An 18,052-nucleotide genomic window follows, 5' to 3' on the forward strand; every position below is an offset into this window, starting at 1 on the left:
ATCCAATTATTAGCCAGTTGTCCCTACACCATCTGTTGAGTGGTCTGTATTTTCCCCATTGATTTGAAATGTCCTTTGTATCATATACCAAATGCAGTAATGCTGAGCACTGAAGAATTGATGCTTTTGAACTGTGGCGTTGGAAAAGACTCTTGAGAGTCCCTTGGACTGCAAGGAGATCCAACCAGTCCATTCTAAAGGAGATCAGTCTTGGGTGTTCATTGGAAGGACTCATGCTAAAGCTGAAACTCCAGTACTTTGGCCACCTCATGCAAAGAGTTGACTCATTGGAAAAGACCCTGATGCTGGGAGGGATTGGGGGCAGGAGGAGAAGGGGACGACAGAGGATGAGATGGCTGGATGGCATCACCGACTTGATGGACATGAGTTTGAGTGAACTCCGGGAGTTGGTGATGGACAGGGAGGCCTGGCGTGCTGTGATTCATGGGGTTGCAGAGAGTCGGACACGACTGAGTGACTGAACTGAACTGAACTGAACTGATGCATATGTCATTCTTGTAGTTGAAATTTTTTTTTTCATTTTTATGTCTGAAAACTTCTGAGTAACAAAATTATTCAGTTGTGAATTGATTCAGAGCTTCCATAGCTTGCTTCACAGGGTAAGGGTAGATTTATAGCAGGGTTATCAGAATTTTCTAAGTCCATTTGAGCAGCTGTGGTTTAGGAAGAAGGAAAATGAAGGAATGCTAGCAAGAGACACATTTTGTGTCTGAAACTGTCCCTTTTCATCAGGAAAGCAGTAGCTTTTTGGGAAGGCCTACCCTGTAGACTTCCATGTACTTCTCATCAGCTAAGGTTAGGACACACGGCTCCGCTTCTGGGTGCAGGAAAGTGTGCACCCAATAGGGCAGATTGCTGCTTCAAACCACATTGGGGTCCTCTTAGGCAAGGGGGCGAGTGCGTATCGCAGAAGGGACTTGGAGGATGTGCTACATCCTTCATCTTTTTCCCCTCGAGAATTTCCTCAGATAGTCATATTTTTTAAAGACCGTTTTTTATAATTTTATTTACTTTTGGCTGTGCTGGGTGTTTATTGCTATGCAGGCTTTTCCGTAGTTGCAGCGAGTGGCGGCTACTCTCTAGCTGCGGTGCACGGCTTCTCACAGTGGTGGATTCTCTTGTTGCCAAGCCTGGGCCCCAGAGCACAGGCTCAGTAGTTGTGGCACACGGGCTTAGTTGCTCTGCAGCATGTGGGATCTTTCCAGATCAGGGCTCAAACCCGCATCTCCTGCATTGGCAGGAGGATTCTTTACCACTGAGCGACAGGGAGGCCTGGCGTGCTGCGATTCATGGGGTCGCAAAGAGTCGGACACGACTGAGCGACTAAACTGAACTGAACTGAACCAAGGAAAGCTCCCTCAGATGTTGTTAGAAGGGTGGCAAGGAGAGGGAGATAACTTATACAGAGTAAGATACTCAGTTTGACGAGTGTTGGCAGTTGCATATATCTGTGTACCACCACCTGAAACAAGATATAAAATACGTCTGAGACTCCAGAAAGTTCCCTTGTATCTCTAGTTGGTCTCTTCACCAACTAGAGATGGTTGGTAACCCAGCAGCCATTTTTCTGATCTGGGCTCTCACGGGTTTCCCAATTCTAGAATGTCATATAAATGGAATCATACAAAATGCATTCTTTTTGTGTCTTCTTTCACTCAAGATGGTCTTTGAGATTCATCCATGTTGTGCACATTGTCAAAGATAAAGCTGGATGCCAGTTAAAGTGGTAAAGTCAGATATTTTAATAAGTAATAACTATTGCAACAGGGAAAAGAATCCAGCATGAACTGAATTCAACTCTGATTTGTATAGAGGGTATCTAAGGGGAGAATGAGGGAGGAAGCAGGGGAACGAGCCAGGAGTCAGTAGAATCAGAGAAAAATTATAGAAAGTGTGAAAAAGGGATTAGTCCATGTGAAACTATCTGGATTTGCTAACTGAGAGACAGCAAGGCTCTATCTTCAGGTGTTGCCTGGAACAAACAGTAAATTCTTCTTGAGTTTTCTCAGGTCCACACCCTTGGAGACATCCTTAGGGGTGTGGCCTTGAGCTGTTAGAAACTCTGTTGTTTGCTCAGGTCTTTATATTGTAGGCCAAGATCGAGGTCTAGTCCAGGAGTGCTCAGTGGAGCCTGGCTAGAGTTTGGTCAAGGAGAGAATCTTTGTCAGTGTAAAATGGCTTGCTCCTTTGTGTGCTGTGTGAATACACCATGATTTGTTCATCCATTCAGCCGATGATGAACATTAGAGTTGTGTCTAGTTTTCGGCCATTCTGAATGGACTGCAATGAACATTCTTATTCTCTTGGATCCAAGAGTAGAATTGGTTAGTCATAGGGTGAGTATTCATTTAACTGCAGACTAATTTCCAAAGTGGTTTATCAGATTATACTTCCCACCAGCAATGTGTCAAAGCTCCGGTTGCTCCATATCCTCGTTTAACATTCATCAGTGGGTATGCAATAGCATTTCATTATGGCCTTAAATGGCATTTCCTTGGTGACAGATGTATACTTATTGGCTATTCCTACATCATCATTTGTGAATTACCTATTAAAGCCCTTTCCTATTTTTGTTGATGATGGTAATGTTGATTTTGACTTGTTAGAGTTCATTATATATTTTGGATAGAGATCCTTTTTCAGATGGATGTGTTTTAAATATACATACACATATAGAAAAATGTGGTGGTGTGTGTGGTCATTTTGTCACTAAATTGTGACCAACTGTTTGCAACCCTCTGCACTGTAGCCTGCCAGGCTCCTCTGTCCATTGTCCAGGCAAGAATACTGGAGTGGGTTGCCATTTCCTTTTCTAGGGGACCTTCCCAACTTGGGGATCGAAACCTGGTCTCCTGCGTTGCAGGTAGATTCTTTACCGACTGAGCCACCAGGGAAGCCCAACATGTAGGAAAGTGAGCTGCCTTGGTACTCTGGGTAAAAAAACCAACTGGCAGCACTGGTATAGGTCTATTTCTGTCTCATTGATCTATTTTTCCACCTTTATGCTGAGACCACACTGTTTTGATTACTTCAGTTTTATAGTGGGTCTTAAAATTAAGTAGTATTAAGCAGTTTTAGTTCTCCAACTTCACTCTTCTTTTGAAGATTTGTTTGGGCTATTTTAGATCCTTTGTGTTTCCATTGTAGAATCAATTGTTAGTTTCTTAAAAAAAAAAAGCTGGCTAGGGTTTTGACTTGGAGTTAGTTAAAAACTTAGCATTATTCAGGTCCATGGCATCCTGTTACTATGTTCTGTGTTATATTAATTACATTTTCTGTTTTTTTTTTGATTGTTGTTAAAAAGTTAGATATGGGACATTACACCAAGGGGACTGACTTGATTCTCCTACTTATTTCACTCTCTGTAAATGTAGGTTCCTTTTCCGTTTACACTTTGCCCACTATTCAATGACTTCTTACAAGCAAGACAGTAGATTGTAGATCATATTACTCCTTGTAAAGTAATTAGATGTTACATGAAGCCAAGAGGCCATGCCAGTAGTCTCCTTTGGGAGGAAACTATCTTGTGAGTCTTCTTAGTTACTCAGACCCAGTTTTTCAGGTAATTGATCCCTTAAGGTCTGCCGATCTACTCAGGAAAGCAGCAAGCTTTAGTTCCCAAGAAGGAAGCGAATCCAGACTCTGTTTAGGTACAGAGTCTATCAGCCTCAAGACTTTACTTCCTGTCTTCCATTTATAAACCAAGAATGAAACCAACAGGAAATAGAAACCAAAAACTGCAACTAAAATATGTAAAAGAACAACAATGAATTTAAAAATTAGAGCAGTATCTTAAAGACCACAGGGCTTCCCTGGTGGCTCTGACAGTAAAAAATCTGCCTGCAATGCAGGAGACCTGGGTTGGATCCCTGTATTGGGAAGATCCTCTGGAGAAGGGAATGGCTACCCATTCCAGTGTTCTCCCTGGGGAATTCCATGGACAGAGGAGCTTGTCGGGCTACAGTCCATGGGGTTGCAGAGTCAGACACAACTGAGCGACTAACTCTTTCACTTAAAGACCACAAGCAGTGTACAGTTAAAATCCCTAACTGAAGAGTTCAGGTTTTTTTAAGCACGAGCCACCTGTTATCCTTGCTTGGCCCTGTAATAAACCTTTCTCTGCTTAAAAAAAAAAAAAAAGAAAAATGCCAAACTTGAAAAAAATTTTAAAGAAATATTTTAAATTATTTATGTATTTTTTGGCTGTGCTGGGTCTTAGTTGTGGCACAAGGGATCTATTTTTTTAGTTGTGGCATGAGAACTCTTAGTTGAGGCATGTGGGATGTAGTTCTCTGACCAGGGATTGAACCTGGGCTCCCTGCATTGGGAGTGCAGAGTTCTAGCCACTGGACCACCAGGAAAGTCCCCCAAACTTGAAAATTAATGCTGAGAATACTCATTGATTTTTTTTGTTGTTGTTGTTGCAATTGCATATATATGGAATTACATAGCTACATATGCATCTATGGGCTTCTCTCATGGCTCAGCTGGTAAAGAATCTGCAATGTGGGAGACCTGGGTTTGATTTCTGGGTTGGGAAGATCTCCCGGAGAAGGGAATGGCTACCCAATCCAGTATTCTCACCTGGAGAATCCCATGGACTGTGTAGTCCATGGGGTCGCAGAGTCAAACACAACTGAGCAGCTTTCACATACATATACATCTATAAGTAGTTAAACAATACACAAACACACACACACATGACAAATTCGTACTATTTAAGCACCTGAAACATTGGGTGGGCATGCATGCTCAGTTACTTCAGTTGTGTCCAACTCTTTGCAACCCTATGGACTGTAGCCCTCCAGGCTCCTCTGTCCTTGGGATTCTCCAGGGGAGAATACTGGAGTGAGTTGCCACGCCCTCCTCCAGGGGATCTTCCTGACCCTAAGATTGAACCTGCAACTCCTGTGTTTCCTGCCTTGCAGGCAGATTCTTTACCAGTGAGCCACTGGGGAAGCCCGGAAACGTTGGGGGTGGGGTCTGAATCCACGTGGGTAAGTAGGTTTGTAAGCTGCGTGGGCGCAGGAGGGCCTAGAGGAGCTATCCCACGTTGAAGGTAAGGAAGGGTGGCGGTGAGGAGATACCCCTCGTCCAAGGTAAGGAGCAATGGCTGCGCTTTGCTGGAGTAGCAGTGAAGAGATACCCCACGCCCAAGGTAAGAGAAACCCAAGTAAGATGGTAGGTGTTGCAAGAGGGCATCAGAGGGCAAACACACTGAAACCATACTCACAGAAAACTAGTCAATCTAATCACACTAGGACCACAGCCTTGTCTAACTCAATGAAACTAAGCCATGCCCATGGGGCAACCCAAGACGGGTGGGTCATGGTGGAGAGATCTGACAGAATGTGGTCCACTGGAGAAGAGAATGGCAAACCACTTCAGTATTCTTGCCTTGAGAACCCCATGAACAGTATGAAAAGGCAAAATGATAGGATACTGAAAGAGAAACTCCCCAGGTCAGTTAGGTGCCCAATATGCTATTGGAGATCAGTGGAGAAATAACTCCAAAAAGAATGAAGGGATGGAGCCAAAGCAAAAGAATACCCAGCTGTGGATGTGACTGGTGATAGAAGCAAGGTCCGATGCTGTAAAGAGCAATATTGCATAGGAACCTGGAATGTCAGGTCCATGAATCAAGGCAAATTGGAAGTGGTCAAACAAGAGATGGCAAGAGTGAATGTCGACATTCTAGGAATCAGCGAACTGAAATGGACTGGAATGGGTGAATTTAACTCAGATGACCATTATATCTACTACTGCGGGCAGGAATCCCTCAGAAGAAATGGAGTGGCCATCATGGTCAACAAGAGAGTCTGAAATGCAGTACTTGGATGCAATCTCAAAAACAACAGAATGATCTCTGTTCGTTTCCAAGGCAAACCATTCAATATCACAGTGATCCAAGTCTATGCCCCAACCAGCAACGCTGAAGAAGCTGAAGTTGAATGGCTCTATGAAGACCTACAAGACCTTTTAGAACTAACACCCAAAAAAGATGTCCTTTTCATTATAGGGGACTGGAATGCAAAAGTAGGAAGTCAAGAAACACCTGGAGTAACAGGCAAATTTGGCCTTGGAATACGGAATGAAGCAGGGCAAAGACTAATAGAGTTTTGCCGAGAAAATGCACTGGTCATAACAAACACCCTCTTCCAACAACACAAGAGAAGACTCTATACATGGACATCACCAGATGGTCAACACCGAAATCAGATTGATTATATTCTTTGCAGCCAAAGATGGAGAAGCTCTATACAGTCAGCAAAAACAAGACCAGGAGCTGACTGTGGCTCAAACCATGAACTCCTTATTGCCAAATTCAGACTTAAACTGAAGAAAGTAGGGAAAACCACTAGACCATTCAGGTATGACCTAAATCAAATCCCTTATGATTATACAGTGGAAGTGAGAAATAGATTTAAGGGCCTAGATCTGATAGATAGAGTGCCTGATGAACTATGGAATGAGGTTCGTGACATCGTACAGGAGATAGGGATCAAGACCATCCCTGTGGAAAAGAAATGCAAAAAAGTAAAATGGCTGTCTGGGGAGGCCTTACAAATAGCTGTGAAAAGAAGAGAAGTGAAAAGCAAAGGAGAAAAGGAAAGATAAAAACATCTGAATGCAGAGTTCCAAAGAATAGCAAGAAGAGATAAGAAAGCCTTCTTCAGCGATCAATGCAAAGAAATAGAGGAAAACAACAGAATGGGAAAGACTAGAGATCTCTTCAAGAAAATCAGAAATACCAAAGGAACATTTCATGCAAAGATGGGCTCGATAAAGGACAGAAATGGTATGGACCTAACAGAAGCAGAAGATATTAAGAAGAGATGGCAAGAATACACAGAAGAATTGTACAAAATAGAGCTTCACGACCCAGATAATCACGATGGTGTGATCACTGACCTAGAGCCAGACATCCTGGAATGTGAAGTCAAGTGGACCTTAGAAAGCATCACTACGAACAAAGCTAGTGGAGGTGATAGAATTCCAATTGAGCTATTCCAAATCCTGAAAGATGATGCTGTGAAAGTGCTGCACTCAATATGCCAGCAAATTTGGAAAACTCAGCAGTGGCCACAGGACTGGAAAAGGTCAGTTTTCATTCCAATCCCAAAGAAAGGCAATGCCAAAGAATGCTCAAACTACCACACAATTGCACTCATCTCACACGCTAGTAAAGTAATGCTCAAAATTCTCCAAGCCAGGCTTCAGCAGTATGTGAACCGTGAATTCTGATGTTCAAGCTGGTTTTAGAAAAGGCAGAGGAACCAGAGATCAAACTGCCAGCATCCGCTGGATCATGGAAAAAGCAAGAGAGTTCCAGAAAAGCATCTATTTCTGCTTTATTGACTATGCCAAAGCTTTTGACTGTGTGGATCACAATAAACTGTGGAAAATTCTGAAAGAGATGGCAATACCAGACCACCTGATCTGCCTCTTGAGAAATTTGTATGCAGGTCAGGAAGCAAGAGTTAGAACTGGACATGGAACAACAGACTGGTTCCAAATAGGAAAAGGAGTTCGTCAAGGCTGTATATTGTCATCCTGTTTATTTAACGTCTATGCAGAGTACATCATGAGAAACGCTGGACTAGAAGAAACACAAGCTGGAATCAAGATTGCTGGGAGAAATATCAATAACCTCAGATCTGCAGATGACACCACCCTTATGGCAGAAAGTGAAGAGGAACTCAAAAGCCTCTTGATGAAAGTGAAAGTGGAGAGTGAAAAAGTTGACTTAAAGCTCAACATTCAGAAAACGAAGATCATGGCATCTGGTCCCATCACTTCATGGGAAATAGATGGGGAAACAGTGGAAACAGTGTCAGATTTTATTTTTCTGGGCTCCAAAATCACTGCTGATGGTGATTGCAGCCATGGAATTAAAAGATGCTTAGTCCTTGGAAGGAAAGTTATGACCAACCTAGATAGCATATTTAAAAGCAGAGACATTACTTTGCCAACAAAGGTTCATCTAGTCAAAGCTATGGTTTTTCCTGTGGTCATGTATGGATGTGAGAGTTGGACTGTGAAGAAGGCTGAGCACCAAAGAATTGATGCTTTTGAGCTGTGGTGTTGGAGAAGACTCTTGAGAGTCCCTTGGACTGCAAGGAGATCCAACCAGTCCATTCTGAAGGAGATCAGCCCTGGGTGTTCTTTGGAAGGAATGATGCTAAAGCTGAAACTCCAGTACTTTGGCCACCTCATGCAAAGAGTTGACTCATTGGAAAAGACTGATGCTGGGAGGGATTGGGGGCAGGAGGAGAAGGGGACGACAGAGGATGAGATGGCTGGATGGCATCACTGACTCGATGGATGTCTCAGTGAACTCTGGGAGTTGGTGATGGACAGGGAGGCCTGGCTTGCTGAGATTCATGGGGTCGAAAAGAGTCGAACACGACTGAGCGACTGATCTCATCTGATCTGAAAGTAGTCAAGTTAATTTCCGTGAAGGTTCCACAGCTTGAACAAACTACTTAGGGTTGTTTTGAGGGTGCTGTTTGTTTCTGTTTGTCAGGCATGTGAATAACGCCTGGCATGCAGTAAGCACATGGTGAGTCTGTAGAAGTGAAACAAACCAGCCGCTGCCTTGTTCCTGCTAGTCTGAGACAGCAGGGAGGGTCCCTTCCCATTCCCTGAATCCTCTGATGAAGAAATCCCTGTTGGAGGACGTTTCACAACTTTCCATGAATTTTCCAGTATTGCAGTTGACACTCATGCAAATAGCATGGAATCAATAAATGTTTCTTTAATGAATAGGTGGTTGGGCCAGATCATTGTTTCCCATGGGAGGAATATGAGACGGTTTCAGGCGGGAACAGAGATAGATGTTTTAAATGTTAATAGTTAGGTATTTGTTACAGTGTGTGTTAGAAGGAAATATTAGGTAGCACCTCAGAGCTGAGTACTAAGAAAATTGAGTTTATTTAAAGACATATTACTTTGGGGAGAGGGTGTGGGGGAGGGAAGGATTAAGAGTTTGAGGTTAGCAGGTACAAACTATTATATATAGGATGGATAAGCAATAGGGTCCTACTGTATAGCCCAGGGAACTGTATTCAGTATCCGGTGATAAAGCATAATGGAGAAGAGTATGAAAACGAATATATTAATAGATATATGTATAGCTGAGTCACTTTGCTGTACAGGAGAAATTAACATAACATTGTAAATCAGCTACACTTCAGTAAAATAAATTTTTGAAAAAGACATATAACTTTGACTAGGTGGTACGTGAGTGTTATGAACATTTTGAAAGCAGTAGTGGATTGAATGAAGATTGAGTGACTCTTTCAGGTCTTTCCAAATCTGAGATTTTTGACTCTTCAGTTCTGAGTTTGAAACTTGAAATCACGATATTCAGATGGAAGGGATGTTTTCTGAGTTTGGGAAATGAGTGCAATCATGGACATGACAGCAGGCCTAGGTGCTCAGCACCAGGGAGATCCCTGCTGTTAACATTTCACTATCTACTTTATATGTCTTATGCATTCATTCTAACAAACGTAGGGACGTCCTGGCCATGTAATCTTGTAGCCTATCTTGTCGACCTGATACTGTAAGTCCAGGTTCAGTGGTCTTATAAAAAAAACCTTTGTGTTCATTCCTAATTATTTCCTGAGGATAAAATCCCGGTAAGTGGGACTGTCGGCCGTTGTGTTCACACGTGACTCTGGCTTTTTGTACCTGTTACCACAGGGCCTTGAAGCAAGTTTGGATAGTGGTGCCCTTTCTTCTCATCTCTCTCCAAAGCCAGGTTCTACTGAAAAAGAGTTTTATTGCAGATTTGTTAGGAGCACTACTGCTCTCTGGTTTTGCTTTCATCTTCATTTTGGTTTTTTTTGTGATCATCAGTAAGGCTGAGCTTTTTGTTGGTTCACTGGCCAGTTGCTTCTTTTGTGAATGGTTCATTTTTGTCCTTTACCCATTCTTCAGTGATACTCGTTTTTTCCCTTACTAATGAGTCCTGTATGTTGTAAGGATATTAGCACTTTGTGACTTGTTACACATTATTTTTCTAGTGAAATAATTGGCTTTTATGTTTGTTTATGAAGTCCAAAGTTACTGTCGCTCTTTTTGTATTAATTACGTTTTGGCTGCACTGGGTCTTTGTCGCTGCTCTCGGGCTCTCTGTGGTTGTGGTGTGCAGACTTCTCACTGCAGTGGCTTCTCTTGCTGTGGAGCGTGGGTTCTAGGGCACTCGGGCTTCAGTGGCTGCAGCACAAGGTATCAGTTGCATCATGGCCAAACTTACTGTTGCTCTTGTTGTAAAGACAATATTAATTTTTTGGTGGGAAAAATTAATTTAAAAAGAAACAGAATAGCATCATTTAAAAATGGCAAATATTCCTCTCGTTAGTTATTTCATTGCTAAATGTTGACATCTGGTGAGTCCCTTATAGTCAAAGTGGTTCGTCACAGTTCAGTACTATTTTTTTTTTAACTTTATTTTTTACTTATTTTTAAGTTAATTTTCATTGGAATATAGTTGCTTTACATTGTGGTGTTAGTTTCTACTGTAACAGCAAGATGAATCAGCCTTACATATACATATATCGCCTCCCTTCTGGATTTCCTTCCCCCTCAGGTCACCAGAGAGCATTAAGTAGAGTTCCCTGTGGTATACTGTAGGTTCTCATTAGTTATTTTATACATAGTATCAACGGTGTGTGTATGTCAGTCCCAGTCTCCCAGTTCCTCCCACCATCTTCCCTTCCCCTGCTTGGTATCCATACATTTGCTCTCTGTGTCTGTGTCTGTGTTTCTGCTTTGCAAATAGGATCATCTCTACCGTTTTTCTAGATTCCACTGCCTGCTGCCAAGTCGCTTCAGTCATGTCTGACTCTGTGTGACCCCATAGACGGCAGCCCACCAGGCTTCGCCATCCCTGGGATTCTCCAGGCAAGAACACTGGAGTGGGTTGCCATTTCCTTACATATATACATTAATACACAATATTTGTTTTTCTCTTTCTGACCTGCTTCATTCTGTGTGACAGTCTCTAGGTCCATCCACATAGCTACAAATGACCCAATTTCATTCCTTTTTATGGCTGAGTAATATTCCATTGTTTATATGTAGCACATCTTTATCTTCTCTGTGATGGACACTTAGGTTGCTTCTGTACTATTTTTTAAAATCGAAGTATAGTTGATTTACATTATTTTCAGGCAGTACAGCTAGGTGATTTCAGTTATGCATGTGTATGTGACAGTACTATCTGAGCCATTCTGTGATGCACATGGTCTTGGATTTTAACTTTTCTGAAATCAGATGTGTCTTAACTCTCAACATTACTTTTGGTCACTGTCAAGTGACATCAGAGGTGTCCTTACCTGTGCAAGCAGACACAGGGTTATTCCTGATGGCATGGCCTGGTTGGAAAGCTGTGACCACAGCCCCCGGTGCTTTAGTCCACCTACCTTTTAAGGCCATTTGAAGAAAGACACAAATCCTGTTTGCTGTTGAAAATCATTCCTTAATATCTTCTGATGAGATCAAGAAAGAGCCAGTAGCCAAACTTCCAGGTTGAGGGTCAGCTGCTTGGAAGAAAATCTCAGAGAGAATGTTGGAGATCTCTTAAGAAATGCACCCTTAGGGGCTTCCTTGGTAGCTCAGTGGTTGAGACTCTGCCTGCCAATGCAGGGGACATGGGTTCAATCCCTGATCCAGGAAGATCCCACATGCCATGGAGCAACTAAGCCCGTGTGCACGACTACTGAGCCTGTGTTCTAGAATCCGGGAGCCACAACTACTGAAGCTCGCACGCCTGGAGCCCAGGCTCTGTAACAGGAGAAGCCACTGCAGTGAGAAGCTCCTGCACAACTAGAGAGTGGCCTGTGCTTTCTGCAGCCAGAGGCAAGCCGAGAGCAGCAGTGAAGACCCAGCACAGGCAAAATAAATAAATCAACAAATATTAAAGGAAAGAAATACATCCTCACCAATGCCCTTGGTGACACAGAGGTCAGTATTGTGTGGAAAGGCACAGACATCCTGAAAGTGAGGGCTTAGCCAGCTTACCTCACACTTTTTTCTGTCTGTACAAGACAGAGGGAGATGATGACACTCTGGCCCAATAAAGGAGCTTTTTCAATAATTACAAAGGTAAAATTCTAAGCAATTAAAAAAGAAACATTCGCTGGTAGTGTTTTTTTAATTTCTTTTTTCAATCTTGAAATTGATGGTGTCTTAGATATGATGAAATATAGTCTACGTTTTATGAACCTCTTGCCGTGCCCAGTTCTTTTGGGTTTGTTTTTTTTTTCCAGCCGCCCTATGCAGCCTGTGGGATCTTAGTTCCGCTGCATTGGGGGTGTGGAGTCTTAACCGCTGGACCATCAGGGAAAGTCCCCTAGTTCCTGTTATAGATGACTGGTTGGTACTGATTGTGTAGGTGACTGTTACCTGCTCAGCTGCCTTGGCGGCCTGTAGATCCTGAATCACGGTGCTCACCTCCCTTCGGACTTCCCAGGAGCAGCGCCCAGCAGCGCCCTCTTCTTTCCTCTTGCCGGCAGTGTGTTAGTCTTTTTATCTTGGCTGCTCTCCCAGGCTAAGCTGTGAGATCCTTTTTAACTCCGAGGCATGGTAACCACTGGCAGTCATCTGGATTTGAGGACTGGGGAGAGACTTGTGATGGTAACCTTAGGAAGCAGGAGTCATGGGAACTAGTGATCAGGGGTCCTTGGGTTATGTCCATGTGTCTCCCCAAGTGATTGGGGGGAGGTCCTTGGCTTGTGTCCATGCCTCGCCCCACCTTTTTGTACTGCCAGACATCACTGACCACGCCCCATGTGCTGTGGGGATCCATCCCAGGCTCCTGCCAGGCCCTGTATGACCTGAGTCTGCTCGCTCCAACCTCCTCTCCAGTTTCTCCTGTTTTCTTACTCTCCTCCAGCCCTCCCTATTTCCTGCTTCCACATTCCACATCCACCCCCACCCCCGAGCATTTCTCCCTGCAGTTCCTCCTGTCTTGAATGCCTTTTGCACAGCTGCCCTTCCCTAATTCTCTAGGACTCAGCTCAGCCATGCCCTGTAAGAGGCTTTCCCTTTAACCTCTACTATAGCTCCTCCATTCACCATATAATTACTTCCCTCATTTGTTGTGATCTCTGTCTCTGTCGCTTCTCTGTTTTGTTCACCACTGTAATCCAATGCCCGGCACTTAGCAGACAACAAATACTGCTAGACTCTCAATAAACATTGCTGGACTGAATCAATAGTATTAAATTGACTGATAATGCAGAGTTGGAAGGAATAGAAACTGCTCCTTGTTATCCAAGATGCCACTAATGACTCCAGCAGGGAACACTTAGAGGGAGGCAAATTGATCGGCTTTTCAGCAGTTTGAGCTTCTTGGTGGTGGGGCGAGTGCCTTCTCTGTGGGGAGTAGTCAACAGTGGTTCTGTGTTGTCAACAGGATTCTTGCCCTGGATGTGGGGCAGGAACAGTTTGACCTGTATTCTCATCACATCTACATCATCTACCCATCTTGCTGCAACTGCACATATGACTTTTACCACTAGATGGCGAGAAGTGATTCCTAAATCAGTGTTTCTTTTTTCTTTTTCTTTTTGGTAATTGTTTGCTTGTGGTATCTTAGTTCCCCCACCAGGGATTGAACCTATGTCTGTTGCAGTGGAAGCTCAGAGTTGCAAGTCTACCGCTGGACCGCCAGGGAGTTCTCAAGAACACTTTTTTCAGAGGGCTTATATACCCAACACACATTGAAACAAAAGTTTCACAAAAACAGCCCTGACTTCTCCAAGATAGTATGATGCTGCTATTTCCTGCTTTACTGTGTTCTACTTCATTTTTTAAAATGGAGATTTGCAAACTATTACATTGATTTTGTGATATGAATGGGTCACAACTCATTGTTCAAAAAGCACTACTTTTATTGGCTGAGATTCGTGCCTTAGTTCCCCAATCAGGAATTGAATCCTCGCCTTGAGCAGTGAAGTCCTCAGTACTGGCTACTGCTGCTAAGTCGCTTCAGTCGTGTCCGACTCTGTGCGACCCCATAGTCAGCAGCCCATCAGGCTCCCCCGTCCCTGGGATTCTCCAGGCAAGAACACTGGAGTGTGTTGCCATTTCCTGCTCCAATGCATGAAAGTGAAAATCGAAAGTGAAGTCTCTCAGTCGTGTCCGACTCTTCACAACCCCATGGATTGCAGCCTACCAGGCTCCTCTGTTCATGGGATTTTCCAGGCAAGAGCACTGGAGTGGGGTGCCATTGCCTTCTCCACCTAAGCACTGGACCTCCAGGGAATTCCTGAGAATCACTGTTTTAGACAACTGAGCAACTTTGCTTTGTAAAACTCGGTCTGCTGTTCTCCTTGGACAGTCTGGGCTTTTAGCAAATTGTGTTCCTTAGTATTTTGGGTGTTTCTCATATGTGCTTCCTTGAGAATGCCTTTGGATGTGCAGACATGGGTGCAGGAGACTGGGGGGCATGTTTGTCTAGACTTCAGCAGCTGTTGCCGTTAAGGCAGCAGTAAGCCTTGTTGGTAGGGGCTTCCCAGGTGGCGCAGTGGTAAAGAATGTACCTGCCAGTGCAGGAGACTCAGGAGACATGGGTTTGATCCCTGGGTTGGGATGATTCCCTGGAGTAGGAAATGGCAACCCACTCCAGTATTCTTGCCTGGGAAATCCCATGGACAGAGGAGCCTGGTGGGGCTACAGTCAATGGGGTCGCAAAGAATTGGACATGACTGAGCAACTGAGCCCATAAACCTTGTTGGTAGGTATGAAGAAAAGAAAAGATGTAATTTGTGCATCTGGGAGCTTAGAACTTAATTGGGTGACACCATACACGCACACACACACACACGCTCTAAGTTTCAGCTTACTTACCAGGCAATGTGGAGTGGATGTATCATGCAGGATATCACTTAGGATGCTTAAGGTTGTAAGTAACAGAAGCCTGACTCAATTTGATGTAAGTGGTAAAGACATTTATTATCTCACTAAATTTTCCTTGTGTGGTAGAGAAGGCTCTGGGCCCCTGGGGGGTGTGGTATGGCCCTAGGGATCCAGATTCCTTCCCTGACTTCTCATTTATCCTGAGGCTGGTTCCACTTATGTTTGCCAGGAGATTTCCAATGGTAATCAGGGCTTTAGCTCCCAGGCTTGGAACACGGCGTCTATCATTGCTTGTAGTGTAGACTGGGGTTGAGAACCTTTAGGCTACCCTGGCACTTTCCAAGTTGTAGCTGCTTTATTTGTTCCTGGTTTCTCCACTACAGCCTCCTTAAGGGACATGAAAGGACTGACAGAGTCAGGAGAAATACTTTGGTAGTTATTAGTGATATTTGCTATTTATTTTTGGGTCTCCCTTCCCCTGGACACAAAACTCTTGTTTGGACAGAGTTACCTGACTAGCTCCGGCCAGGGAGTTTGCTGTGTGAATAAATGTTCAAAGAGCTGTATGAAATATGAGGTGAGCTTACTTGCTGTTTCAGTCTGTTCAGTTCAGTTCAGTCGCTCAGTCGTGTCCAACTTTGTGACCCCATGAATCGCAGCACGCCAGGCCAGGGTCCTGGGAAAGGAATTAATGATATGCAGGAAGAGAGAGGTAAGAAATGACTGTGGTGGGAAGTGTGATGGGAGTGACTGTGAATGTAAAAGTGGATGAATGGATGAGTCTGTTTAAACTTGTGCTGGAGCATTAAATGTTATTTAACCTTTCATTTTTTAAAATTGAAGTGTAGTGGATTTACAGTGTGTTAATTATTGCTTACAACATAGTGATTCAGTTATATATGTGTGTGTGTGTGTGTGTGTGTGTGTGTGTGTGTGTGTGTGTGTAAATACCCCACACATACGTTCTTTTTTAAAATATTCTTTTCTGTTATGGTTTAATGTAGGCTATTGAATATAATTCTCTGCTGTACAGTAGGGCTTTGTTGTCTATACATTCTATATGTAATAGCCGACATCTGCTAACCCCAACCTCCCTCTCCATCCTTCCACCAGTCCCCTCCCTTTGACAACCACCAGTCTGCTCTCTATGTCCATGGTCTGTTTCTGTTTCATCAGTTCAGTTCAGTTCAGTCGCTCAGTCGTGTCCGACTCTTTGCGACCCCATGGACTGTAGCACGCCAGGCCTCCCTGTCCATCACCAACTCCCAGAGCTTGCTCAAACTCATGTCCATCAAGTCGGTGATGCCATCCAACCATCTCATCCTCTGTCGTCCCCTTCTCCTTCTGCCTTCTGTCTTGCCCAGCATCAGGGTCTTTTCCATTGAGTCAGTTCTTTGCATCAGGTAGTCAAAGTATTGGAGTTTCAGCTTCAGCATCAGTCCTTCCAATGAGTATTCAGGACTGATTTCCTTTAGGATTGACTGGTTGGATCTCCTTGCAGTCCAAGGGACTCTTAGGAGTCTTCTCCAACACCACAGTTCAAAAGCATCAGTTCTTTGGTGCTCAGCTTTCTCTATAGTTCAGCTCATATCCAAACATGACTACTAGAAAAACCATAGCCTTGACTAGACGGACCTTTGTCAGCAAACGTTTCTGTTCCATAGATAGGTTCATTTGTGTCATAGTTTAGACTCCACTTGTTAGTGATATCACGTGGTGTTTATCTTTCTTGTTCTGACTTCGCTTATTATGATAACCTCCAGTTGCATGATTTGGCCAGAGATGAATCTTTGGATCCTTGACCTGGTTCCTGGGAACTTGCCCATGGAACCTGGCCTGACCCTTCTCTCTAATCACCTGTTTCCTTTTTCATCTCTTTCAGGTTTGCAGTGAGCATTGGCTACTGGCAGGACCCTTACATCCAGCATTTGGTGAGACTCTCTAAAGAGAGGAAGGCACCTGAAATTAACCGAGGCAAGTGCCCAGCTCCCTTCCCTACATCTCATGAATCCCTGGGGTTCTAGGAATTCATTCTTAAAAAGAGAGTTCCGGGGTGTACTGTCTCCACCAGAGTGCTCGTTTCCCAACTTTGACACCAGCACAGTGTGTTATGAAACTTTTAATCTTTATTCCCCTGCTGCTGCTAAGTCACTTCAGTCGTGTCCGACTCTGTGTGACCCCATAGACGGCAGCCCACCAGGCTCCCCCGTCCCTGGGATTCTCCAGGCAAGAACACTGGAGTGGGTTGCCATTTCCTTCTCCAAAGCAGGAAAGTGAAAATTGAAAGTGAAGTCGCTCAGTTGTGTCTGACCCTCAGCTACCCCATGGACTGCAGCCTTCCAGGCTCCTCCGTCCATGGGATTTTCCAGCCAAGAGTTCTGGAGTGGGGTGCCATTGCCTTCTCCTGGTACATGAAAAATGGTGTTTTACATTCCTCTTATTTGAAGGTGTGGTTGAAACTCATTATTCTGTGTTTAAAAGCCACTTACATGTCTTTTGCTGAGAGCTGTCTGTTCATATAGGGGGTTATTTTTGTTGTTGTTGCCCTATTTTGTTAGTAACACTGTTAGGTTCTGCAAGTAATTTCCAGCAAGGAAGTCAAAGGATTTGAGACAGGAATGTGACTTAGTTGCAGCCAGATTGAAAAATTGACCACTGACCATGATTCTTGTGGGTAGGGGAATCTTGGCCCTAAAGATGGGTCCTGTAGGTGGACTCTGTAAGAACTGCAAAGAAATGTGTAAATAGTGGTTCCTAAAGAGCAGGACTTGGTAGTTAACATTGAACTGAGGGTAGAATTGGGCAGCAGTTAGCCTGGGCGAGGCCTGGCCAAGAGGCCTTCCTGAAGCCTGCCTCTGCCGCTGTCCAGATGGATTTCCCAGGGAATGTTCTGGAGGCAGGCAGCCGCTCTTCTTCGTAGCCCTGGGCCGTGTGGCAGCCTCCTTCCTTCTTCCCCTCCCGGGTCCACGTGTCTAGACTGGGGACCTCCAGCCCAGGAGGAGAGCACTCCCCAAAGATCTGAGGTGAGGACATTGTTTCCTCAAATTGAATCCATTGCGGATAATATTCTGCAGAATACAATAAAGATGATTTACTAGAGGCATCTCCCTAGCAGTCCAGCGGTTAAGACTCCATGCTTCTTCCACTGCAGGGAACATGG

At 44.1% G+C, this 18,052-nt stretch overlaps 1 protein-coding gene across 2 annotated transcripts in view; it reads left to right on the top strand.

The window, feature by feature from the left end:
• The window catches only part of LCMT1 (leucine carboxyl methyltransferase 1), a 69,452-nt gene that overhangs the window by 11,737 nt on the left and 39,663 nt on the right, over positions 1 to 18,052 (top strand). For both annotated transcript variants that reach the window (XM_070779836.1, XM_070779834.1), the window contains exon 2: positions 16,775 to 16,866. In XM_070779836.1, coding sequence (XP_070635937.1) covers positions 16,775 to 16,866 — 92 coding nt within the window. The remainder of the gene's footprint in view (positions 1 to 16,774; positions 16,867 to 18,052) is intronic.

This window comes from Bos indicus, chromosome 25 (genome assembly GCF_029378745.1).
Source record: "Bos indicus isolate NIAB-ARS_2022 breed Sahiwal x Tharparkar chromosome 25, NIAB-ARS_B.indTharparkar_mat_pri_1.0, whole genome shotgun sequence".
Lineage (NCBI taxonomy): Eukaryota > Metazoa > Chordata > Mammalia > Artiodactyla > Bovidae > Bos > Bos indicus.